A 25261-nucleotide genomic window follows, 5' to 3' on the forward strand; every position below is an offset into this window, starting at 1 on the left:
AAGATGTTGTGTGTGTGTGTGTGTGTTTTCACGGCACGATGACCACTTCCTGCTGGCCTCTGGCCAGGTCCACCTCACGACAGAGGTCTCTAATCTCAAGGGTCTTTTCCTGGTTAAATACATTTTTAAAGAAACGACACCACCTCCAAATAAAATGTTATTTGTCACGTGCGCCGAATACAACAGGTGTAGACGTTACAGTTAAATGTTTACTGAAGCGACGGTTTCAAATTGGATCTGTCTGGGCAGGAAAATCGATTTACGACTCGCCGGCCTCATGGCAGTCAAGATAGCGGTTCAGATAAAATCATCCGTCTAATTACCTTGAGTACTTGTAGAAGTCCTGTGGGGGAGGGGTGGCTACTGGGCTTTACACTAGTTTCTTCTACGTATTATAGTGTGTGAAGGTGAAGGTCTAGCATGCTACTCTTCTCCGTTTTGTTTGTTTCTAGTTGACTGAGTGAGCGTGGGGGGACAGAGGGTTCATGTGACTCCTTTATTCCTTTTCTTTGTCCTCTTTCAATAACTTTCTTTGTCCTCCTTTATCAATGTTTTACAAGTAAAAACATTTTTCTATGATGTGGCTCATCTCTGTTGGTTTGCGAGTCTGGTATGGAACCAAATACATACATCACTTTATTAACAACACTTTTGTCAAATATAGTTTACACTTTTGCAAATCAGGATACTTGCTGTCACCTCATGACATTTGTTAGTGAGGCTGCTCTCTGTCCATATGGGCTAAAGGCATAGTGATCGTTCCACTGTGGCCTATAGTCTAGTTCCCATCACTTGGAGACAGAGGCAGAGGTGGTGACGATCCTTAGAGCTAATGCTGGATGTTGATCTCAGACTTGTCCTCTGCTGTCATATTGGGTTGCTGGGAGTACCAGGGTTGGCTCAGAGGCTGTGTCTCTCTCTGTGTGTCTGTGTGTGTGTGGATCTCTCAGACTTGTCCTCTGCTGTCATATTGGGTTGCTGGGAGTACCAGGGTTGGCTCAGAGGCTGTGTCTCTCTCTGTGTGTCTGTGTGTGTGTTGATCTCTCAGACTTGTCCTCTGCTGTCATTGGGTTGCTGGGAGTACCAGGGTTGGCTCAGAGGCTGTGTGTGTGTGTGTGTGTGTGTGTGTGATCTCTCAGACTTGTCCTCTGCTGTCATTGGGTTGCTGGGAGTACCAGGGTTGGCTCAGAGGCTGTGTGTGTGTTGATCTCTCAGACTTGTCCTCTGCTGTCATTGGGTTGCTGGGAGTACCAGGGTTGGCTCAGAGGCTGTGTGTGTGTGTGTGTGTGTGTTGATCTCTCAGACTTGTCCTCTGCTGTCATTGGGTTGCTGGGAGTACCAGGGTTGGCTCAGAGGCTGTGTGTGTGTGTGTGTGTGTGTGTGTGTGTGTGTGTGTGTGTTGATCTCTCAGACTTGTCCTCTGCTGTCATTGGGTTGCTGGGAGTACCAGGGTTGGCTCAGAGGCTGTGTGTGTGTGTGTGTGTGTGTGTGTGTGTGTGTGTGTGTCTCTCAGACTTGTCCTCTGCTGTCATTGGGTTGCTGGGAGTACCAGGGTTGGCTCAGAGGCTGTGTGTGTGTGTGTGTGTGTGTGTGTGTGTGTGTGTGTGTGTTGATCTCTCAGACTTGTCCTCTGCTGTCATTGGGTTGCTGGGAGTACCAGGGTTGGCTCAGAGGCTGTGTGTGCGGCAACTAGTTAGTTCTGTGCCAGGCAGAGACTAGGTTTAGGAGTCTTTTAATGTCTTGTCAGTGTGGGAGTTTACTGGAGCTGTTGCTTTGTTTGTAGATGTTGTTCCAACCTGCTTGTTGTGGAGACAGAGATGGCTTTAGGGAAGCCTCCTATGGTGTTGTGTATCTGTGAAGACACTAGTAGTAGTGTTTTAAAAGCTTGAGTGGAGTGGCTGTGTGTGTCGCATAGTTTTCCTTGGTATGTCCTTGTGCTGTTGTGGAAAATAGCCACCAGGCAGGGCATTGCAGTAGGTCAGGCCATGTTCTAAAGCACTGGCACCATAGAGGAGCACACACACGCGCACACACACAGCTGGCCTCAAGAACCCAGGGGTAAAACAACGATGTTTGGACATGAATCAGTCAAGCGAACCCTACCCTTCCTGCATCCTTGACACAAATCAAAGATCCTCCCAAAAAAAGGAAAGGTTTAGTTGGGGGGGGGTCGAACTTCACTATAAAAGTTTGAAAAAGAAATGAGAGCGCCATTTTGGCAAAGCCCTGTATTTTGACAGTTCAGGTACTCACATGTATTATTAGGTTTACAATCACACTTCCCATGAATGACCACCTGGATGTGCTGTGGGCAGAACAGAGCGATTATGATTAAATAACCTCAAGGTGACACTGGCAAGCCGGTTGCCAAGGAGACACGCCGCATGACTACGCAGCCACTTCAATGAGCATGATTCAGCAGAACGGTGTGAGCCTGGAGGAAGGAGAGTAGAGGGAGGGAGAGAGGGTGGGCGGAAGGAGAGTAGAGGGAGGGAGGGTGATGCAGTCTGAGGGATAGAGGTAGAGACCCAGCACTGATGGACTGAATGGGGGCTGAAAACTACTGTTGCACTGAAAGAGAAAGAAGAGGAGGAAATGAGAGGGAAGATGGAAGTGTAGAGCAGTGGGGTTTATGGGTTGCAGTTGAGGATCAATCAAATCATTTTATTTGTCATATGCTTCATAAACAACAGGAGTAGACTAACGGTGAAATGCTTACTTAGGGCCCTTCCCAGCAATACATTTACATTTACATTTAAGTCATTTAGCAGACGCTCTTATCCAGAGCGACTTACAAATTGGTGCGTTCACCTTAAGACATCCAGTGGAACAATGCAGGGAGAAATAATTGAAAAATAGTAACTTGAGGAATAAATACACAATGAGAAATGATAACTTAGTACGGAGATAATTGAGGTAGATATGTAAAGTGCCTTGCAAAAGTATTCAGACCCCTTGGATTTCTTCACATTTTATTACGTTACAAAGTGGGATTAAAATGGATATATATGTATATGTAAAAAAATATGTCAACAATCTACACTAAATACTAAAAATCCAGTTTTTTTTAAAAGATTAATACAAAATTCATAACTACACTGAACAAAAATATAAACACAACATAAAACTTTTTCAAAGATTTGACTGAGATACAGTTAATAAAATGAAATCAGTCAATTTAAATAAATGAACTAATCTATGAATGTCTCATGACTGGGAATACAGATATGAGTCTGTTTGTCACAGATACCTTAACAAAAAGTAGGGTGTGGATCAGAAAACCAGTCAGTATCTGGTGTGACCACCATTTGCCTCATGCAGTACGAGACATCTGCTTCATGTGGAGTTGATCAGGCGGTTGATTGTGGCTTGTGGAACGTTGTCCCAGTCCTCTTCAATGGCTGTGCGAAGTTGCTGGATATTGTCGGGAACTGGAACATGCTGTCGATCCAGAGCATCCAAAACATGCTCAGGGGGTGATATGTCTGGTGTGTTTGCTGGGCTGAAGGTCCTGGGCTGGTGTGGTTACATGTGGTTTTGAGGCCGGTTGGACGTTGGAGGCGGCTTATGGCAGAGAAATGAACATTAAATTATCTGGCAACATCGCTGGTGGACATTCCTGCAGTCAGCATGCATTGTGTTTTGTGACAAAACGGCACATTTTAGGGTGGCCTAATTTCCCCCAGCACATGGTGCACCTGTGTAACAATCATGCTGTTAATACACACCTGTCAGTCAGGTGGATGGATTATCTTGGCAAAGGAGAAATGTTCACTAACAGGGATGTAATTTTTTTGTTGTTGAGTGAAATATGATTTTTGTGCAAATGGAAAATTCCTGTGATATTTTATTTCAGCTCATGAAATATTGGACCAACACTTTACATGTTGCGTTTACATTTTTGTACAGTATAAAATATAGTTAGTACATAAGTATTCAGCCTCTTTGTTTAGGCAAACCTAAATGAGTTTGGCTTAACAAGGCACATAATAAGTTATATGGACTCACCCTGTGTGAATAATAGTGGTTGACATTATTGTTTTATGACAAACCCTTCACCCTGTCCCTCATACATACAACATCTGTAAGGTCCCTCATACATACAGCATCTGTAAGGTCCCTCATACATACAGCATCTGTAAGGTCCCTCATACATACAGCATCTGTAAGGTCCCTCATACATACAACATCTGTAAGGTCCCTCATACATACAACATCTGTAAGGTCCCTCATACATACAACATCTGTAAGGTCCCTCATACATACAACATCTGTAAGGTCCCTGAATCAAGCATTCAACTACAAAGACCAGGGAGCCTTTTGAAGGCCTCATAAAGAAGGACAGTGATTGGTAGATGGTTAAAAATAACAAATCAGACATTATAGATCTCTTTAATTATGGTCAAGTTAATAATTATGCTGTGGGTGATGTACTAAACCACCCAGAACATCAAAGACGCAGTCGTTCTTCTGAGCTGATCTGCAGGACAGGAAGGAAACTGCTTAGGGATGTCACCATGAGGCCATTGGGGATTTTAAAACAGCTACAGAGTTCAATGGCTGTGATGGTAGAAAACTGAGGATGGATCAACAACATGTTCGTGTCTCTACAATAATGACCTAAATGACAGAGTGAAAAGAAGAATACAAATTTACAGAATTAAAATATTTCAAAACATGCATCTTTTATGCAACAAGGTAGTAAAGTAATAGTGAAAAGAAACAAAAAAACTGAAAAGGAATTACACTTTTGGGCCTAAATGCAAAGCCTTAAGTTTTGTAGCAAAATCAACAAATCACTGAGTAACTGCCTCTTTATTTTCAAGCATAGCGGTGGCTGCATCATGGTATGGGTATATTTGTCATCGACAAATACTGGGGAGTTTTTCAGGATGAAAAGACATGGGATGGAGCTAAGCACAGGCAAAGTCCTGCTTCAGTTTGCGTTACACCAGAGACCACGAGAGGAATTAACCTTAAAGAAAGACAGTAACCTACAACACAAGGCCAAATATTTTCTGGAGTTGCTTACCAAGACGACTGTGAATGTTCCTGAGTTGCCAAGTTACAGTTTTGACTTAAATCTGCTTGGCAAGTTTTGAAAATGGCTGTCTATTCATGATCCCCACAACATCTTGTTATAGCTTGAAGAATTTTAAAAAGAATAATGGGCAAATATTGCACAGTCCAGATGTGCACAGCTCTTGGAGACTTACCCCAGAAGACTCGCAGCTTTAATCATTTCTAAAGGTGTTTCTGTATTGACTCAGGGAGCTGAATAATTCTGTAACAACTTTTAGGTAATGCACTTTGTGTTTTAATATATTTTTTTTAATTCAACATTTTCTTCCACTTTGTCTTCAGAGTATTTTGTGTAGATTGTTGACACACAAAAAAAAGACAATTAAATCCATTTGAATCCCACTTTGTAACACCAATAAAATGTGAAGACACTGAATGTAGGGATAAAGTGACCCGGCAACAGGATAGATAATAAACAATAACGGCAGCGTATGTGATGAGTCAAAATAGTTGGTGCAAGAAAAGGGTCAATGCAGATCGTCCGGGTCGCTGTTAAGGGAGAGGACGGACATATAAACGGTTTTATAGAGAGTGCTTAGAATCTCCTTTCTTGTGTCAGTAATTCTCAACTTCATCCATGACTGAATTTCTTAACAAAAAATATAACCAATCCTATAAGAACATATTTTTATTTGTATTATTATTATTATTATTATTATTTAACAATAACACAAAATACAAAAAAAACCTAAATATTCAGACGAGTACATCAACGTAGACCGCGGTAGTACATGTCAAAATAAACTATGTAAAAAGTCTGAACAGCACATATTATGACCTGGGATTTGCAAGGAGGAGCAATTTATTTGGTAGTCATAAGATGCCATGTTAGAAAGCACATGTTCATTTATTGTAATGATTATGGGCCAGGATATAGGGTTTGGTGTTAGTAGTTAATATCAGATGTTTGGTTAGAAAGCACTGCATGGCCCGGGAGTGAGGTCATTCCAGAAAGCTGTCCCCCTAAGGTTCAATTACTGCCAGTAAAATAACGTGTGATTGTCATTGGACTATACACTATGTTGTCAGGGGTAGAACCACAGGCCTTATGACTCCACACTCTGTCATGCCTAGTTAAGACCAGTTCTTCATATTTCCAAAGGCGTGTCATGTCAGCAGAAACGTTCTCTCTGACTGCAGGCTCGACGAGTTGCTATCTCAGCAGTCAACACCGGCCACTTCCACCCAGTTGTAGAGATCCTCGGCCCTGCTCCTGCCCTCAAGGCAGACATATCTGCCAGGTGTCTCTACTTGGTAATTGCATTGCCTTCAGAAAGTGTTCATACCCTCCACTTATTTCACATGTTGTTGTGTTACAGCCTGAATTCAAAATGGATTAAATATATTTTCACAATACCCCAATATTTTTAGACATTTTTGCTCATGTAAATCCAGGAACGTCTCATTTGCATAAGTAATCACACCCCTTTGCTATGGCATTCCAAATTGAGCTCCGATGGATCCAATGTCTTTTTGATCATCCTCGAGTTGTCACCACCACTTAATTGTAGTCCACCTGTGGCCAACTCAGCAAGAAAGAAACACACCTGTCTATATGAGGTCCCACAGTTGACAGTGCATGTCAGAGCAATGAACTATACCATGAAGTCAAAGGAACTGTCTGTAGATCTCTGAGAGAGAATTGTGATGAGGCATATGTCTAGGGAAAGGGTATCAGACTATTTCTAGAGTGTTGAAAGTTTCCTTCAATGGCAAGTGGAAAAAAAAAAAAAAAACTACCTAGAACTGGCTATCCGATGAGACAAAAATTGAACTCTTTGGCCTGAATGCAAAGTGCTATGTCTGGAGAAAACCAGGCACAGCTCACCACCCGTCTAACACCATCTCTACCGTGAAGCATGGTGGTGGCAGCATTCATGCTATGGAGATGGTTTTCAGTGGCAGGAAGATGGAGGGAACGATGAATGACGCCAAATGCAGGCAAATCCTTGATGAGAACCTGCTTCAGAGTGCAAACGACCTTAGATTGTGGTGAATATATGCGTTCCAACAGGACAATGACTCCAAGCATACATCCAAATCAATGCTGGAATGCTTCAGAACAAGAATGTGAAAGACCTTGAGTGGCCCAGCCAAAGCCCAGACTTGAATCCCATTGGAAATCTGTGGAAAGACTTGAAGATTGCTGTTCACTGCAACTTCCCATCTAACTTAACAGAGCTTGAAAAAATCTGCAAGGAAGAATGGGAGAAAATCCCCAAATCCAGATGTGCAAAGCTGATACAGACATACCCAAGATGACGCAAAGCTGTAATCACAGACGAAAGTGCTTCTACAAAGTATTGACTCTGGTGTGAATTACATTTCTGTGTTTCAGAGATTGTATAGCGTTGAAAATGTATAGCGCGTCAGTATTTTTTTGTATATATATATTTTTTTTTTTTAAATTTAACTAGGCAAGTCAAAAGGCCTCCTGCGGGGACGGGAGCTGGGATTAAAAATAAATGATAATAAAAATATAGGTCCAAAACACACATCACGACAAGAGAGACAAACACAACACAATTTAAAGAGCGACTTAAGACAACATAGCAAGGCAGCAACACATGACATCACAACATGGCAGCAACACAACATGACAACAACATGGTAGCAGCACAAAACATGGCACAAACATTATTGGGCACAGACAACGGCACTAAGGGCAAGGAGGTAGAGACAACAATACATCACGCAAAGCAGTCCCAACTGTCAGTGTCCATGATTGTGTCTTTGAATGAAGAGATGGAGATTAAACTGTCCAGTTTGAGTGTTTGTTGCAACTCGTTCCAGCCGCTAGCTGCAGCGAACTGAAAAGAGGAGCGACCCAGGGACGTGTGTGCGCTCTGGGGACCTTTTAATAGAATGTGACTGGCAGAACGGATGGATATCGCAGATGGGGGGGATGCCTAAGAGGGTTTTATAGCGGTGCGTGGGTAAAATCAGTGAGAAAGCCAGTAAAAAATGTCACATGACAACCAATGCTGTGATAATTGTGTGGTTTGCTCAATTACCCAGTCGTTCATACCCCACTGTATACAGTATGGCCGTGACAACAAATATTACACACAGTGGCGGAATAAATTCCACTCCTGTACACCTACGTTTTGTTTCCTCACAAAGCCAGAGGGCAACATCTGTCCACAAATCAAATATTGCACGTAACAAACAGTAATCGTCTGCAGCAGGGACAAGCAAGTTCATGTTTTCTGGAGTTTACGAAACGACTACTGATTCAGAACCACGGCGTTACCGCAAGTCAGCACAAAGGCAACAGGAGCACTGCCTCTGCTCTTCCAGCACCATTTAAACTCCAGCATTTTAAACATCATCAAATCAACAGGGATACATATGCTTAGTTTAATACGCTGAAAACAAACGTAAAGATACCAAAAACTATTTAGTACAATCAATGTTGCTAAATATCATGTCTGTCCATGGTACTGATTTGTGTGTGTGTGTGTGTGCTAGTAAAACAACAAATGTTGACTCACCCTACTTGTAGACAAGTTAAACGCCAATGCCATCCTCTCTTTTCTGTTGGCAAAACGGTCTATGGCTCTGTCATACAGTAAACTTCTAGTTTTTCTTGTCATAGGGTACCAAGCTAAAATTATTACTGCTAGCCTAAGTTCCTTGCATGCTGTACCAGGACAACCCAAAGTTGAGCTTGGCTCAATGCTGATTGGCTAATTATCTTCTCTATCTTTTTATTTTATTTTTTTATCAACGGAGGCCAAATTCTTGCTGGAATCAATCAATCAAATGCTACGGCGGCAACATGTTATACTCTTTTTGTCCAGACAGCATCAGATACATGGGCTACACATACTGAGACAGAGGGGCGCTGTTTCCCTCGCTCTGACCATTTCTCCCGTGAGATTCAGCCACTTGCGAATTTATGGAAAATGATGAAAACACAGAGAAATGATTTTGCCAATTGTATTGGTCAAATATTTTGGGAAGCCAGGCTTTGCTTGGCATCCATGCCACTGAGTACTATGTGAATTCAGTAGGCTTACATCTACCCTGATGCAACAGTGGTGCAAGTCTGGCTGCAGCGCCTCACTTTCACCACTAGGGGTCCCCATTTATCCCAGCATCATAGATGACCTGGCACACTAACAATGCTCTCAGCCTACTACACAGCCTCTCACAATCCCTGACTCTTCCCAAACTGTGGCTGCGTGCGATTGGCTAATCCACTCTGGCCTGGCTCTTTAATTTGTGCTTCTGTAATTCCTCCCCTGAAGAACCTTTTTAATACAAAATACATCAAGACCCAGCTCTGACCTGCTTATGCGAAAGCTCAAATTAGAAAGTGCTACCAAAGCACAAATCTAGGACCAGCTTACCCTATATATCTCCTAACCGCTGTCATTTAGAGGTGAAACATCAAAACTGACCTCAAATCTGCTCTTGTACGCAACCTATATTCTCTCTGAATGCCAAATATGTTGTGACAGAGATAATTATCTGGTAAAATACTCTCATTGGCGCTAGACTTGATGATTATCCCTAATGGAGCTGGTCCAGTACAGTGTAGGATCCCTCAGGGGAGTGCCTGAGTTCAGCCCGTTCTATCATATCCATGGGGAAGGCCTCGGGGACCTTATTACTGGTTTCCACTGTGAATTGGACTCATGTAGCCCATCTGTCATCACTGGAGAATAGTCTGCATTGTTTATGTTTATGTTGGTATTTCTTTTTGGTCTGTGGGTATACCTCTAAGCTGCTATGCAAAGCTGCGTGTGTGTGTGTGTGTGTGTGTGTGTGGGGGGGTTCTTGATGTGGGCTTGTGAGATGTGTGCTCGTACAGTCCACCACCCACACACACAGTGAGCTATTGAGTGTCTTAAGGGGTGTGAGAGTACAGTGTTTAGGCTATAACCCACCACGTGACCGTACTGCATCAGGGTTGTGTTAATGTGGGAGATGAGGTTGTCACGTCTTGAAGCCTGTGTGTTTGAAAAGGCTCATCAGTGAAAGTGGTGGATCCTGAACTGGCGCAAAGGCTCTTTTGCATTTCTGTGCCTCTCTGTCTGTTTCTCTCTGCTTCTCTCTGTTTCTCTCTGTGTTTCTCTGTTTCTCTCTGTGTCTCTCTGTGTCGCTCTGTCTCTGTCTGTTTCTCTCTGTGTCTCTCTGTGTCGCTCTGTCTCTGTCTGTTTCTCTCTGTGTCTCTCTGTGTCGCTCTGTCTCTGTCTGTTTCTCTCTGTGTCTCTCTGTCGCTCTGTCTCTGTCTGTTTCTCTCTGTGTCTCTCTGTGTCGCTCTGTCTCTGTCTGTTTCTCTCTGTGTCTCTCTGTGTCGCTCTGTCTCTGTCTGTTTCTCTCTGTGTTTCTCTCTGTGTCTCTCTGTGTCGCTCTGTCTGTCTCGGTCTGTGTCTCTCTGTTTCTCTCTGTTTCTCTCTGTGTCGCTCTGTCTGTCTCTGTCTGTGTCTCTGTCTGTTTCTCTCTGTGTCTCTCTGTGTCGCTCTGTCTCTGTCTGTTTCTCTCTGTGTCTCTCTGTGTCGCTCTGTCTCTGTCTGTGTCTCTCTGTGTCGCTCTGTCTCTGTCTGTTTCTCTCTGTGTCTCTCTGTGTCGCTCTGTCTCTGTCTGTTTCTCTCTGTGTTTCTCTGTGTCGCTCTGTCTCTGTCTGTTTCTCTCTGTGTCGCTCTGTCTCTGTCTGTTTCTCTCTGTGTCTCTCTGTCTGTCTCTGTCTGTTTCTCTCTGTGTCTCTCTGTCTGTCTCTGTCTGTTTCTCTCTGTGTCTCTCTGTGTCGCTCTGTCTGTTTCTCTCTGTGTCGCTCTGTCTCTGTCTGTTTCTCTCTGTTTCTCTGTGTCGCTCTGTCTCTGTCTGTTTCTCTCTGTGTTTCTCTGTTTCTCTCTGTGTCTCTCTGTCGCTCTGTCTGTCTCTGTCTGTTTCTCTCTGTGTCGCTCTGTCTCTGTCTGTTTCTCTCTGTGTTTCTCTGTTTCTCTCTGTGTCTCTCTGTCGCTCTGTCTGTCTCTGTCTGTTTCTCTCTGTGTCTCTCTGTGTCGCTCTGTCTGTTTCTCTCTGTGTCTCTCTGTCTGTCTCTGTCTGTTTCTCTCTGTGTCTCTCTGTTTCTCTGCCATTACAGCCTGTTTTTTTTTTTTAAATCTCTCATCCCTCTTGATCTTTTTTATAAACTCCTTCATCCCCACCCCCTCACTTGCTTTAATACTTAACATTCCCTCCTTACCCCTGATATCTATCCTCCTTCCCCTCCTTTTTGTCCTCTATTTCACCAGGGGAGGGATAGATGGGGAGAGGTGTGGAGGAGAGGCAGAGAATCAGATTGAGGTGATCTCAGTATTGCAGAGATGCAACAATTCAGATCTTCCTCTGTAGCAGCACCTCAATCTGATTCTCTCTCTGTGTGTGTGTGTGTGTGTGTGTGTGCAACTGATAAAATCGGTTCACCTGGCATTTTTACCGATTTAAAAAAAAAAAAACTGTATCGGACCACAATTTCACTGATATTCAATAAATAGGATGAAAAAAATGAAATCTCATGCTGTTCTGAACATTTGAGGCCATTATCATGATGTCATTGTCACAATTTAACAAATTAACATCTGAAGCCTATTTCTTGGACAATTGCTCCTTTGGATGACAATTTCTGACAACTGTGTGGAAAAATGTCACTTTTCAATTTCCCTGCTATGAAACACTCCATTGACGGATATATCGTATCGGTGAGCTTTGTACCCCCCCAAAAATCGGAATCCGTATCCCCAAAAAACATATTGTTCGTGCTCTAAGTGCGAGTGTCATAACAAGCGCTCTGAGCTCACAGACTGCCACAGAGAGAGTGGGAGGGAGGGAGTGACGAAGAAGCGGATAGGATGAGAAGGGAGGGAGGGAAAGAGAGCAGGAGAGGGCTAGAGCAGTGAAGCTGCAAGCAGCCTGAAGATAAAGCGTTTCCCTCTGTCGTTGCCTGCGAGCCAAGGAGAGAACAAACGAGAGAAGCCAGCGAGAGAGAGGGAGAGGAATACAGGCTGCCTGCTGTTACTGTGTCTCCTGGCTTTCCTTGGACCTACAGGCCTCGACTCAAATGCGCACACAGAGGATTCATACACACACCCACAGCTGATCAGAGGATCGCCAAGCCCTGTCGGCACACACAGACGCGCTCTTGCTCTCTCCTCGGGTGCACACGCACACACATTTCCCTTCTCTCCCGGGAGCACCGTATAAATTGGATCAATCCGACCATGCCTGTCTGACGGGGACCTTGTTCTCCCTTCATCCGGATCCCCCCTCTCCTCCTCCATCTCTCTCTGTAACCAGCCAAGGAGCTTCAGACTACCGGACTTATCCTCTGCCTTTTGCCTTACCCAGTCAGCTGCTCGTTTACTGGCCGCGTCAGGGGGACAGCTATAGCTGGGGGACACTGGACCTACCCTCACAAAGTCTAACCTAGCCTCCTGTAGCTTAGCCCAGCCCAGCCACCACTGGTAATTCGATCAACCAGACCAGAGGAGACGAGTGGAGAGGGAAGTGCATGTTTAACCCAACCGCCTGTCTTATCTGCTTGGTTGTCTGCAACCAGACCCTCTTTGTGTGCACGCCTGTGGACTCCTACTGGGAACACATACAGACCTGGATGAGTGTGGATGCTTTCTATACTGGGAGCAGTGTCGCGACGACGGCTGCAGCAGGGATGACGGAAAAAGCCTGCCTGGCTGAGAGACGGTGACAAGGATGGAGACGGACTGAGGGGTTAGTGATTGGATAGCACCAGCCACGAGCACGCTCTCCCAGCAATCCTTTGTGGGAGGGAGCATAAGGGGAAGACTGCTATCCAGGGGGGAGGCCACGTGACGTCTGGAAAGCTAAAGGGGATGATCTCTACTCCCTAACGCGACGTGCTCTGGATTTGAACCTGGTACAGCACCAGAGTCTATAAACTACAGGGACCACTGTCAAGAGTTGTCCGGCTTGTCCGTGATTGCAGTCATTTGAAGGATTGTCGAAGAAGGATTGTCGAAGAAGGCAGTAACGCCTACAGTTCAGTAGCTCATCGCCTCTCTTCCTGGTCCCATGGTCACCCTCATCACCTGGAGTCTTCCAAGTCAGCACCGTAACGTTGACTCAACGCTCATCTAACGCCCCCCCCCACCCCCAGGAGGTTTTCCTTCGTACTAAGACGACAAAGAGATCTCTGTGGTTAACAACCGTGTGAACTGAAGTTAATCAAGCGTCACATGACACAGCGACTCCATGAACAGGGGGGAGGGGGGGACCGTGGGAGATGGCGAGGAGTCTGAGCCGCCGCCGTCGTCAAGGCTCTGATTTGAGGTTTTGAACAGGCTGCCGGTGTGTTGGCTGACTGTCCGCTATCGCCCACCTCCAATCTGGATAGTGGATAGTAGCATGTTGCCGCAGCAGAATGGGACGCCACCAGCTGCTACAGGGCTAATGCTATCACGGCTACTACTATGAGTGTTGTTGACCATTAAGGAGCTGACAGCAATATAATTATCGTAGGAGCGGCGAGGTATTAATAATATATGATTCTGGGTACTTGGAGGCGAGCCTGGATAAAGTACTTGGATTACAGTACCACCGGAGCGACAGGGAAAACAAATTGCAAACAAACTGCGCGTGTGTGCAGGGTTGCGGAAACAGAGAAGAATTGCAGATGACCTGAGTTGTTTTTATTTTATTTTTGTTGCCGAGCGACTGGTATGATGTGCACTGAGCCGGACACACTGCTTGTGTGAGTGTGTGTCTGCACTGCAGCTCCCTCGCACCACACACTCTAAGAAATTGCAGCTATGAGATGAGACGAGCACTGATTCCATCGCAGGCAACGCAGGAGACCCCACGGACTACTCGAACACAGTCCGACATTGTGTGTGTTAAACGACTGATTGGCTGAAATGGACACATCTGCAGTGCTCTGACTCACCGTCTCCTAGCCTCATTCAACATGTAGTATGTATCAGCCACGTTGACTTACGTTCTCACCTGCCAAACCTTGGATGAATGAACTACCAAAGCCTGAGCCAAATCGATTTTCTCTTATGCTGTGCTGAGTCTACTGACATGTTTCTGCCTCGGTTGTCCTTGAAGTGAGTGCTGGGATGTCCGTGACCTGCCCATAGAGGTGGGGGCCTCGGAGAGCGAGCCAGAGCAGCTAGGGCTGATCGCGGAGTTTCCTGAGCCTGTGTGAGGTGAGGCAACAGCTGCAGAGAGAAGAAGGGGGAGGGAAGACTGGGAGAGGAGCGCCTACGGAGAGACGAGAGCTGTGACACGCAAGCCTGCAGCAAGCACCTGGTCCGAGTGGACTGAACCCGAAGGTGAGAAGGTGACGAGAGCCCACATCCTCGCTCTATCATTCTGTCATTTTTTTCTATGCTCCTGGCAAGCAGCCAGATCTAAACCGGCTGTCGCTACACGTCACACCGAGAGCAGGTGTCACCTTGGTATCAGATTCGTCTGTCACTCTCTGCTACTCTCGTCTGCCTGTCCACCAGAGCGCTTCTGTTTTGCTTTCTAATTTTGCCGCCTCTTCCCTTCCCTCCTTCATTCACTGTCTATCTGAGATGGGAAGCTCCATGGGTTGTGTGAGGCCTCCTAGGGAGGGAGGACACGGCTTCCCCCCACTGTCCCCCAACCCCAAACGACGCCTCCGCTTCCGGCGGAGACGCAAAGGGAAGAAGCACCAGAAAGGAGGGTCGTCGGTCTGCTCGGAAGTGGAAAGCATAAGGATAAGCAACATACCAGAGGAAGAGGACAAAGGTACCGTCACGGAGGCAACCACCGCGTCGTTCAAAACTATGAGTGACGTCGGTGCCAAAATCGCCAATTTAACCGTGTCTCAGGCTCAAACTCAATCCAGACTGCCGCTGCCCAGTGCTCTCTGTGCTGACTCCACGAGTGACAGCATGGGGGGGTTGGGTGGTAGCAGAGTGCTGGAAGTGTCCCCTGAGCCAAGCCCAGTGTGGAGAAGGCTGTCCTACCCCGGAGCTGGGCGTGAGGAAGGGGGGACGAGCAGTACCATGGATGCCTCAAGCAGCCAAGGGCGACCCAGTGGCAACCCCACCCTAGACAACCCTGACAACCCTGACCCAGCTGTCCCGTCCCAGGTGCACACCACCCCTGGCGGGGGTCAGGTCTGCAAAGTCAGGGAGAGAGAACAAGGGGTCCTGGAGAGGCCTTGCATACAAAGACCCAAGAAAGAGAGGGAAAGAGAAAAGAAACGAGAACAGGAGGAGAAAGAGGTGGAGGATGAAGGCGGGGGCGGGGTAGCGGGGATGCTGGGGGCTGCTTTTAACACCCCTCCGGAAAAGGAGCGCAAAGGGGTGGTCCACATTCGTGAGGTGGGGGGCTTGCTGTGTGTTGTAAGGACAGTCTACCCCAGTGACTTTGGGTCCCCAGTTTGGAGAGGGGACAGTTACCATGACAACGAGGTGGAAGTAGAGGTGCGTGCCGAACCTCCAGCCGCATCCCCAGTGACTGGGAACATCCTCAAAGTACAGCTTTCTGAGGAGGACATCATGAGAGCTGAAATTGCCGCCTCCTGTCTCAATAAGACAAAAGTCAAGGAAGGCGCAGTGACTGGAAACAAAGTACAACTGTCTGAGGAGGACAGCAGGAGAGCCAAAATGGATGCCAGGACCGCTTTCCTGATGGGGACCCAAGAAACTACAGAAGTCAAGGAACTTAGTCTGGATAAACCAGCCCAGGTCCAAGAGGGGCTATTAATTCAGAACCCTTTTGCCTTTGGCTATGCCAGCGATCTGCTACTCACCTCCCCAGAGGCAGGGGGCGCCACCCAGGTAGGCAGGGTTGGCCTGACCCAAAGGAGAGACAATATGGATACCTCAGGTCCCAGTATGACTACCAACCTTACGGGGACCCAGGAAACCACGAAAGTCGAGGGACCCTCGTTACAGGACCCTCTGTCCTCAGGCTATGCCAGCGACCTCCCACTAACCTCCCCAGAGGCAGGGGGCGCCACCCAGGGAGACTGGGAAAGCTCCAGAGAAGGACTGGACTCTGCAACAGACAGTCCTCTATCTCCACCCCAGGTCCCCACAAAGCAGTTCCCTCAGGTCGGGCATTTTTTTCTCTTTCACTCACTCACTCACTCTCAATCGTGGAAATGTAGTCTACGTGTATTTGGGGTTTGGTCCAGGATCAGGGGGGGGAGAGCATATTTAAGAATGTGTTGCCCTTTTAAGTCTTGTATACTAGTGTCACATCTTTGTGAGAGAGAGAGTTTGTGCTTTTGTGTCCCTCTCGCTGTGTGTGTTTGTTTTGTGTCCTGGTCATTATCAGCCCTGCAGAAGGCACTCTGCGTCTTCTCATCCTTCCTGGGTCTGTCCCCAGAGCCTAATCAGCACAGCACAGACCATCTCTGCATCTCTCCCCCTTTTCCTTCTCATCACCCATTCTCTCTTCACACCACCCACTCTTTCCCCTGTTACTTTTGACTGTGTGTGTGTTGCCTCAAATAGCAAGGTTCCTGACAGCATACTGAAGCTTGTTATTTTGCAATGATGTATTGGTGTATGAGATCATACGGCTCACAGAAGTGTGTGTGTGTGTGTGTGTGTGTGTGTGTGTGTGTGTGTGTGTGTGTGTGTGTGAGGGATTCAATGGCCTCATTTGAGCTCCATCACAATAAGCTGTTCAATAAAGGACCTACTGTCATAGGAATAGAATTACATTAACTTGAATGGTAATGTCGGTTCTAGTAAATCTATTTCTATGCCTACTATATTGTAGGTATTTGACCCCACAGTTGCTGGTGACCCTTTCACTGTTCCCGACAATAACCCTCAATTGGTAGTTAATTGACCTAGCACCTTTCTTGCTCAAAGTGTTGTACATTGAAAGCAGGAAACTCCCTTCATGGCTGCCGATGTGTAGCACCCAGCCGCCAGTCTATTATGTATGCTGTGATGGTATGGTGTTCTGTTTTCTTTGGGCCTGCGTGTCTCATTTTGACGCCCGGAGCTGAGTTACGGGGGAAAGCAAGACGCACGCAGGTGCTTAGAGCCCGGTCTCCATTTACAAGCGTTTTAGCCAGGTAAACGATCAAGTCCTGGCTCTTTCTCTAGCTTTCATTCTCTCTCTGTGTGTGTGTGTGTGCGCCTGCCTGCCTGCCTGCCTTCCTTCCTTTTTGGCAATGTCTGGCCTACCCTCATCTGAATAAGTAGGGATTTCAGATGTGTATTCATCAACAGTATACTGCTGCATCTAGCCCCATGGGGGATTCCAAACAGTTCCTATCCAATCCTCTCTCCCCCTTTTTTTAATGGATTTGGTGTATTCTGTCCGTCTCGTTCCGTCTCCCCATCAGCTATCTGAATCTGTCCTCGTCTCTCTCCCTGCCTATCCTCCATTTTCCTTCTCTCTATCCATCCCTCTATCCATCCCTCTCTCTCCCTGCCTATCCTCCATTTTCCTTCTCCCTCTCTCTCTATCCATCCCTCCCTCTCTATCCATCCCTCGCTCTCTATCCATCCCTCGCTCTCTATCCATCCCTCGCTCTCTATCCATCCCTCGCTCTCTATCCATCCCTCGCTCTCTATCCATCCCTCTCTCTATCCATCCCTCTATCCATCCCTCTATCCATCCCTCTATCCATCCCTCTATCCATCCCTCGCTCTCTATCCATCCCTCGCTCTCTATCCATCCCTCGCTCTCTATCCATCCCTCGCTCTCTATCCATCCCTCGCTCTCTATCCATCCCTCGCTCTCTATCCATCCCTCGCTCTCTATCCATCCCTCGCTCTCTATCCATCCCTCTATCCATCCCTCCTCTCTCCATCCCTCCCTCTCTATCCATCCCTCCTCTCTATCCATCCCTCGCTCTCTATCCATCCCTCGCTCTCTATCCATCCCTCGCTCTCTATCCATCCCTCGCTCTCTATCCATCCCTCGCTCTATCCATCCCTCCCTCTCTATCCATCCCTCGCTCTCCATCCCTCCCTCTCTATCCATCCCTCGCTCTCTATCCATCCCTCGCTCTCTATCCATCCCTATCCATCCCTCGCTCTCTATCCATCCCTCGCTCTCTATCCATCCCTCGCTCTCTATCCATCCCTCGCTCTCTATCCATCCCTCGCTCTCTATCCATCCCTCTCTCTATCCATCCCTCCTCTCTATCCATCCCTCCATCTCTCCATCCCTCTCTCTCTATCCATATCCATCCCTCTCTCTATCCATCTATCCATCCCTCGCTCTCTATCCATCCCTCCTCTCTATCCATCCCTCCCTCTCTATCCATCCCTCGCTCTCTATCCATCCCTCTCTCTCTCTATCCATCCCCTCCATCTCTCTATCCATCCCTCGCTCTCTATCCATCCCTCGCTCTCTATCCATCCCCTCCCTCTCTCTCTATCCATCCCCTCCTCTCTATCCATCCCTCCTCTCTCTCTCTATCCATCCCTCCCTCTCTATCCATCCCTCCTCTCTATCCATCCTCCCTCTCTATCCATCCCTCCCTCTCTATCCATCCCTCTTTCTATCCATCCCTCGCTCTCTATCCATCCCTCCTCTCTATCCATCCCTCCTCTCTATCCATCCTCCCTCTCTATCCATCCCTCCTCTCTATCTCCCTCTCTATCCATCCCTCCCTCTCTCTATCCATCCCTCTCTATCCATCCCTATCCATCCCTCCTCTCTATCCATCCCTCCTCTCTATCCATCCCTCCTATCCATCCCTCTCTATCCATCCCTCCCTCTCTATCCATCCCTCTCTCTCTATCCATCCCTCGCTCTCTATCCATCCCTCCTCTCTCTCCATATCCATCCCTCCCTCTCTCTCTATCCATCCCTCCTCTCTATCTCTATCCATCCCTCGCTCTCTCTATCCATCCCTCGCTCTCTATCCATCCCTCTCTCTCTATCCATCCATCCCTCCCTCTCTATCATCCTCTATCCATCCCTCCCTCTATCCATCCCTCTCTGCCATCCCTCCTCTCTATCCATCCCTCTCTCTCTATCCATCCCTCCTCTCCATCCCTATCCATCCTATCCAGCCCATCCCTCCTCTCTATCCATCCCTCCCTCTCTATCCATCCCTCCCTCTCTATCCATCCCTCGCTCTCCCTCCCTCTCTATCCATCCTCGCTCTATCCATCCCTCCCTCTCTCTATCCATCCCTCTATCCATCCCTCCCTCTCTATCCATCCCTCCTCTCTATCCATCCCTCTCTCCCATCCATCCCTCTCTCTCTATCCATCCCTCTCCATCCATCCCTCTCTATCCATCCCTCCTCTATCCATCCCTCTCCTCTCTATCCATCCCTCCCTCTCCATATCCATCCATCCCCTCTCTATCCATCCCTCCTCTCGCTCTCTATCCATCCCTCGCTCTCTATCCATCCTCCCTCTATCCATCCCTCTCTCTCTATCCATCCCTCGCTCTCTATCCATCCCTCGCCCTCTCTCCATCCCTCCCTCTCTATCCATCCCTCCTCCTCTCTATCCATCCCTCCCTCTCTATCCATCCCCCTCTATCCATCCCTCCTCTCTCTATCCATCCCTCCCTCTCTACCTCTCCATCCCTCTCTCTATCCATCCCTCCTCTCTCTCCATCCCTCCTCTATCCATCCCTCTCTCTCTCCCTCTCTCTATCTATCCATCCCCCTCCCTCTCTATCCATCCCTCCCTCTCTATCCATCCCTCCTCTCTATCCATCCCTCGCTCTCCATCCCTCGCTCTCTATCCATCCCTCCCTCTCTATCCATCCCTCCCTCTCTATCCATCCCTCTATCCATCCCTCCCTCTCTCTATCCATCCCCTCTCTCCCTCTCTCTATCCTATCCAGCCCTCTCTCTCCCTCCCTCTCTATCCATCCCTCGCTCTCCCTCCCTCTCTATCCATCCCTCCTCTCTATCCATCCCTCATCCATCCATCCCTCCCTCTCTATCCATCCCTCCCCTCTCTATCCATCCATCCCTCTCTCTATCCATCCCTCGCTCTCCATATCCATCCCTCGCTCTCTCCCTCCCTCTCTCTATCCATCCCTCTCTCCATCTATCCATCCCTCCTCTCTATCCATCCCTCCTCTCTATCCATCCCTCCCTCTCTATCCATCCCTCCCTCTCTATCCATCCCTCCTCTCATCCATCCCTCCCTCTCTATCCATCCCTCCCTCTCTCCCTCTCTATCCATCCCTCCCTCCCTCTCTATCCATCCCTCCCTCTCTATCCATCCCTCTCCTCTCTATCCATCCCTCCCTCTCTCCATCCCTCCCTCTCTCTATCCATCCCCTCCCTCTATCCATCCCTCCTATCCATCCCTCCCTCTCCCCTCTCTATCCATCCTCTTCCTCTATCCATCCCTCCCTCTCTATCCATCCCTCCCTCTCTATCCATCCCTCGCTCTCTATCCATCCCTCCCTCTCTATCCATCCCTCCCTCTCTATCCATCCCTCCCTCTCTATCCATCCCTCCTCTCCATCTATCCATCCCTCCCTCCTCCATCCATCCCTCCCTCCCTCTCTATCCATCCCTCCCTCCTCCTCTCTATCCATCCCTCCTCTCTATCCATCCCTCCCTCTAATCCATCCCTCCCCTCTCTATCCATATTCTCCATCCCTCGCTCTCTATCCATCCCTTCCTATACCCTGCCGCTTCAAAGGCCCCTTTCTTTAAATGCAATCTATTCTGAGCCCCCAGGGGGCTCGTGTGTCATAGCAATGTACAGTAGGGTCTTGCTTTTGTAGCCACTCTCGTCAATGGTGATAGCACTACCTTTCTGTCCCTGAAGCTGTGAGTGTGTAAAGGCACCGATCCTCAAGAATCACATGCGACCGCGAGAGGAGTCGTCGGAACACACACACACGGAACATACTTTTGATGTGCCTATCCTAGGGTTAGACCGTCTTCAAGAGCGTTAAGGAGCGTGTCTGTGTGTGCACGAACACTGTCATGACTCCTGAGTGGAAGCAGGTCATTGGCAGTTTGTGGGCGTATCTGTTTGTTAGTGTCTGACCTAAGCACGGTGTCTCCAGCTAATTAACACGATGTGCCCTTTTATGACCGCGTGAAATCCCTGCCGTGCGTTACCCGTAGCAACCCTATTACTCATTATACCTGGATCCGAATTTGTGACACGCATGTCCAAGAGGAGGTGGCTATTATGTATGACGATTTCAATTGGGCAACCTCAAATGTATGTGGCCTGCAGTCCAATCACCAGCTGCAGTATTCAAAATAGGTTATGGGTTGCAACTGAGCTACACAGGATGGTACAGTACCTTGGTGTGGAATGGGAGAGGGAGGCCGTGCTCTGTTTATCGGCTGTCACTTGAGCGCTCAGCCAGAGTCCAAGTGATGGAGTTTCCCTGTAGTGTATGGCCTTGCCTTTATCATCTTTACTGGGAGAGGCTCACGGGCACTGAGGAGCTGGGTTTTGGGTTACACGTGTGTGTTTGCTGTCGGTGCGTATGGTTTATGTGCTTTCCTTGAGCATGCAAGGCCTTATTAGTTTACGCAGGCCTGGTTTTGCTCTCTCTCGTTCCCAAGCCATTCCTCCCCCCCCTCTCTCTCCCCCCCTCTCTTTTGGCTGTTACTGCAGTCTTCTGGCACTCACTGGAATTTCATGCTGTACTATATTAGCACTTGAGAGACACAGTCAGGGAATGAGGGAAGGAGAAGGAGGGGAAAAAGGGATGAGGGAGGAATAATGATGACCAGAACTAGGCACTGCCAGATACAGCAATACATCAGCCACCCTTTGTCAGTCAGAACAGGGAGGGAGGGAGGTTGATGTGAGGGAGGGAGGGAGGTTGATGTGAGGGAGGGAGGGAGGTTGATGTGAGGGAGGGAGGGGAGGTTGATGTGAGGGAGGGAGGGAGGGAGGGAGGGAGGTTGATGTGAGGGAGGGAGGGAGGGAGGTTGATGTGAGGGGAGGGAGGGAGGGAGGTTGATGTGAGGGAGGGAGGGAGGAGGGAGGGAGGTTGATGTGAGGGAGGGAGGGAGGGAGGTTGATGTGAGGGAGGGAGGGAGGTTGATGTGAGGGAGGGAGGGAGGGAGGTTGATGTGAGGGAGGGAGGGAGGGAGATGTGAGGGGGGAGGGAGGAGGGGGAGGTTGATGTGAGGGAGGGAGGGAGGAGGGAGGTTGATGTGAGGGAGGGAGGTTGATGTGAGGGGAGGGAGGGGAGGGAGGAGGAGGAGGAGGTTGATGTGAGGGAGGGAGGGAGGTTGATGTGAGGGAGGGAGGGAGGTTGATGTGAAGGAGAGACTGATTGATCCAAACAAGGCCGTTTCTGAGACAAGCCGACGTGACAGACTGATAAGGGAAGGCTGGAAGGCCACCTTTGGAGAGGAACGGAGCGTAGAGGAGAGACAGGAAAAAAATAAATGAATGCGAGAGGGAGGGTGGGAGAGGGGGATATTGTGGTGAGAAAACAGGCTAATGAGCTGGCCAGACATAAAGAAGAATAATGAGAGACTGAATGAGAAAAAGAAAAGCGAGGATTGGCTTCACTCAGCTCTGGCTAAAGGCCTATTGATTAAAGGCCAAACAAGATGGAGGATAGGAACAAAGATGACAAGTATAATCAAAGAAAAGGCTCCCAGGTTTAGGAGCTTGTATGACGACTAGCATGTGGCTATATTTTTTTCTGCCGACTCGCTGTGTGTCTGTGTGTGTCTGTGCGTGTGTGTGTCTGTGCGTGTGTGTGTCTGTGCGTGTGTGTGTCTGTGCGTGTGTGTGTCTGTGCGTGTGTGTGTCTGTGCGTGTGTGTGTCTGTGCGTGCGTGCGTGTGTCTGTGCGTGCGTGTGTCTGTTTATGTCTGTGCGTGCGTGTGTCTGTGCGTGCGTGTGTCTGTGCGTGCGTGTGTCTGTGCGTGCGTGTGTCTGTGCGTGCGTGTGTCTGTGCGTGCGTGCGTGTGTCTGCGTGCGTGTGTCTGTGCGTGCGTGTGTCTGTGCGTGCGTGTGTCTGTGCGTGCGTGTGTCTGTGCGTGCGTGTGTCTGTGCGTGCGTGTGTCTGTGCGTGCGTGTGTCTGTGCGTGCGTGCGTCTGTGCGTGCGTGCGTCTGTGCGTGCGTGCGTCTGTGCGTGCGTGCGTCTGTGCGTGCGTGCGTCTGTGCGTGCGTGCGTCTGCGTGCGTGCGTCTGTGCGTGCGTGAGTCTGTGCGTGCGTGAGTCTGTGCGTGCGTGCGTCTGTGCGTGCGTGCGTCTGTGCGTGCGTGCGTCTGTGCGTGCGTGCGTCTGTGCGTGTGTGCGTGCGTGCGTGTGTGCGCGTGTGCGTCTGTACGCGTGTGCGTCTGTACGCGTGTGCGTCTGTACCTGTGTGTCTGTACCTGTGTGTCTGTACCTGTGTGTGTGTGCATGTGTGTGTGCATGTGTGTGTCTGTACCTGTGCGTGTGTGTGTCTGTACCTGTGCGTGTGTGTGTCTGTACCTGTGTGTGTGTGTGTCTGTACCTGTGTGTGTGTGTGTCTGTACCTGTGTGTGTGTGTGTCTGTACCTGTGTGTGTCTGTACCTGTGTGTGTGTGTGTGTGTGTGTGTGTGTCTGTACCTGTGTGTGTGTGTGTGTCTGTACCTGTGTGTGTCTGTACCTGTGTGTGTGTGTGTCTGTACCTGTGTGTGTGTGTGTGTCTGTGTGTGTGTGTGTGTGTGTCTGTACCTGTGTGTCTGTGTGTGTGTGTCTGTACCTGTGTGTGTGTGTCTGTACCTGTGTGTGTGTGTGTCTGTACCTGTGTGTGTGTGTCTGTACCTGTGTGTGTGTGTGTGTGTGTCTGTACCTGTGTGTGTGTGTCTGTACCTGTGTGTGTGTGTGTCTGTACCTGTGTGTGTGTGTGTCTGTACCTGTGTGTGTGTGTGTGTCTGTACCTGTGTGTGTGTGTGTCTGTACCTGTGTGTGTGTGTGTCTGTACCTGTGTGTGTGTGTGTCTGTACCTGTGTGTGTGTGTGTGTGTCTGTACCTGTGTGTGTGTGTGTGTGTCTGTACCTGTGTGTGTGTGTGTCTGTACCTGTGTGTGTCTGTACCTGTGTGTGTGTGTGTGTGTGTGTCTGTACCTGTGTGTGTGTGTGTGTCTGTACCTGTGTGTGTGTGCGTGTGTGTGTGTGTGTCTGTACCTGTGTGTGTGTCTGTACCTGTGTGTGTGTGTGTGTGTGTGTGTGTGTGTCTGTACCTGTGTGTGTGTGTGTCTGTACCTGTGTGTGTGTGTGTGTGTCTGTACCTGTGTGTGTGTGTGTCTGTACCTGTGTGTGTGTGTGTGTGTGTGTCTGTACCTGTGTGTGTGTGTGTGTGTGTGTGTGTGTGTCTGTACCTGTGTGTGTGTGTGTGTGTGTCTGTGTGTGTGTCTGTACCTGTGTGTGTGTGTGTCTGTACCTGTGTGTGTGTGTCTGTACCTGTGTGTGTGTGTGTGTGTGTACCTGTGTGTGTGTGTGTGTGTGTGTGTGTGTGTGTGTGTGTGTCTGTACCTGTGTGTGTGTGTGTGTGTCTGTGTGTGTGTGTGTGTCTGTACCTGTGTGTGTGTGTGTCTGTACCTGTGTGTGTGTGTGTGTGTGTGTGTGTGTGTCTGTGTGTGTGTGTGTGTGTCTGTACTGTACCTGTGTGTGTGTGTCTGTACCTGTGTGTGTGTGTGTGTGTACCTGTGTGTGTGTGTGTGTGTGTGTGTGTGTCTGTACCTGTGTGTGTGTGTGTGTGTGTGTGTGTCTGTACCTGTGTGTGTGTGTGTGTGTGTGTGTGTGTGTCTGTCTGTGTGTGTGTGTGTGTGTGTGTGTGTGTGTGTGTGTGTCTGTACCTGTGTGTGTGTGTGTGTGTCTGTGTGTGTGTGTGTGTCTGTACCTGTGTGTGTGTGTCTGTACCTGTGTGTGTGTGTCTGTACCTGTGTGTGTGTGTGTCTGTACCTGTGTGTGTGTGTGTCTGTACCTGTGTGTGTGTGTGTCTGTACCTGTGTGTGTGTGTGTGTCTGTACCTGTGTGTGTGTGTGTGTCTGTACCTGTGTGTGTGTGTGTGTGTCTGTACCTGTGTGTGTGTGTGTGTGTCTGTACCTGTGTGTGTGTGTGTGTGTGTCTGTACCTGTGTGTGTCTGTACCTGTGTGTGTGTGTGTGTGTCTGTACCTGTGTGTGTGTGTGTGTGTCTGTACCTGTGTGTGTGTGTCTGTACCTGTGTGTGTGTGTCTGTACCTGTGTGTGTGTGTCTGTACCTGTGTGTGTGTGTGTGTCTGTACCTGTGTGTGTGTGTGTCTGTACCTGTGTGTGT

At 48.5% G+C, this 25261-nt stretch overlaps 2 protein-coding genes across 2 annotated transcripts in view; both read left to right on the forward strand.

Moving 5' to 3' along the window:
- Window positions 1–25261, forward strand: part of LOC115118813 (microtubule-actin cross-linking factor 1-like) — a 268887-nt gene that overhangs the window by 107343 nt on the left and 136283 nt on the right.
- LOC135571328 (uncharacterized) lies at window positions 13257–16523 on the forward strand. The gene has a single exon (XM_065017102.1). It carries the CDS (start codon window positions 14631–14633, stop codon window positions 16521–16523), a length of 1893 nt encoding a protein of 630 aa, XP_064873174.1. The 5' UTR covers window positions 13257–14630.

This window comes from Oncorhynchus nerka, linkage group LG4, assembly GCF_034236695.1.
Source record: "Oncorhynchus nerka isolate Pitt River linkage group LG4, Oner_Uvic_2.0, whole genome shotgun sequence".
NCBI lineage: Eukaryota > Metazoa > Chordata > Actinopteri > Salmoniformes > Salmonidae > Oncorhynchus > Oncorhynchus nerka.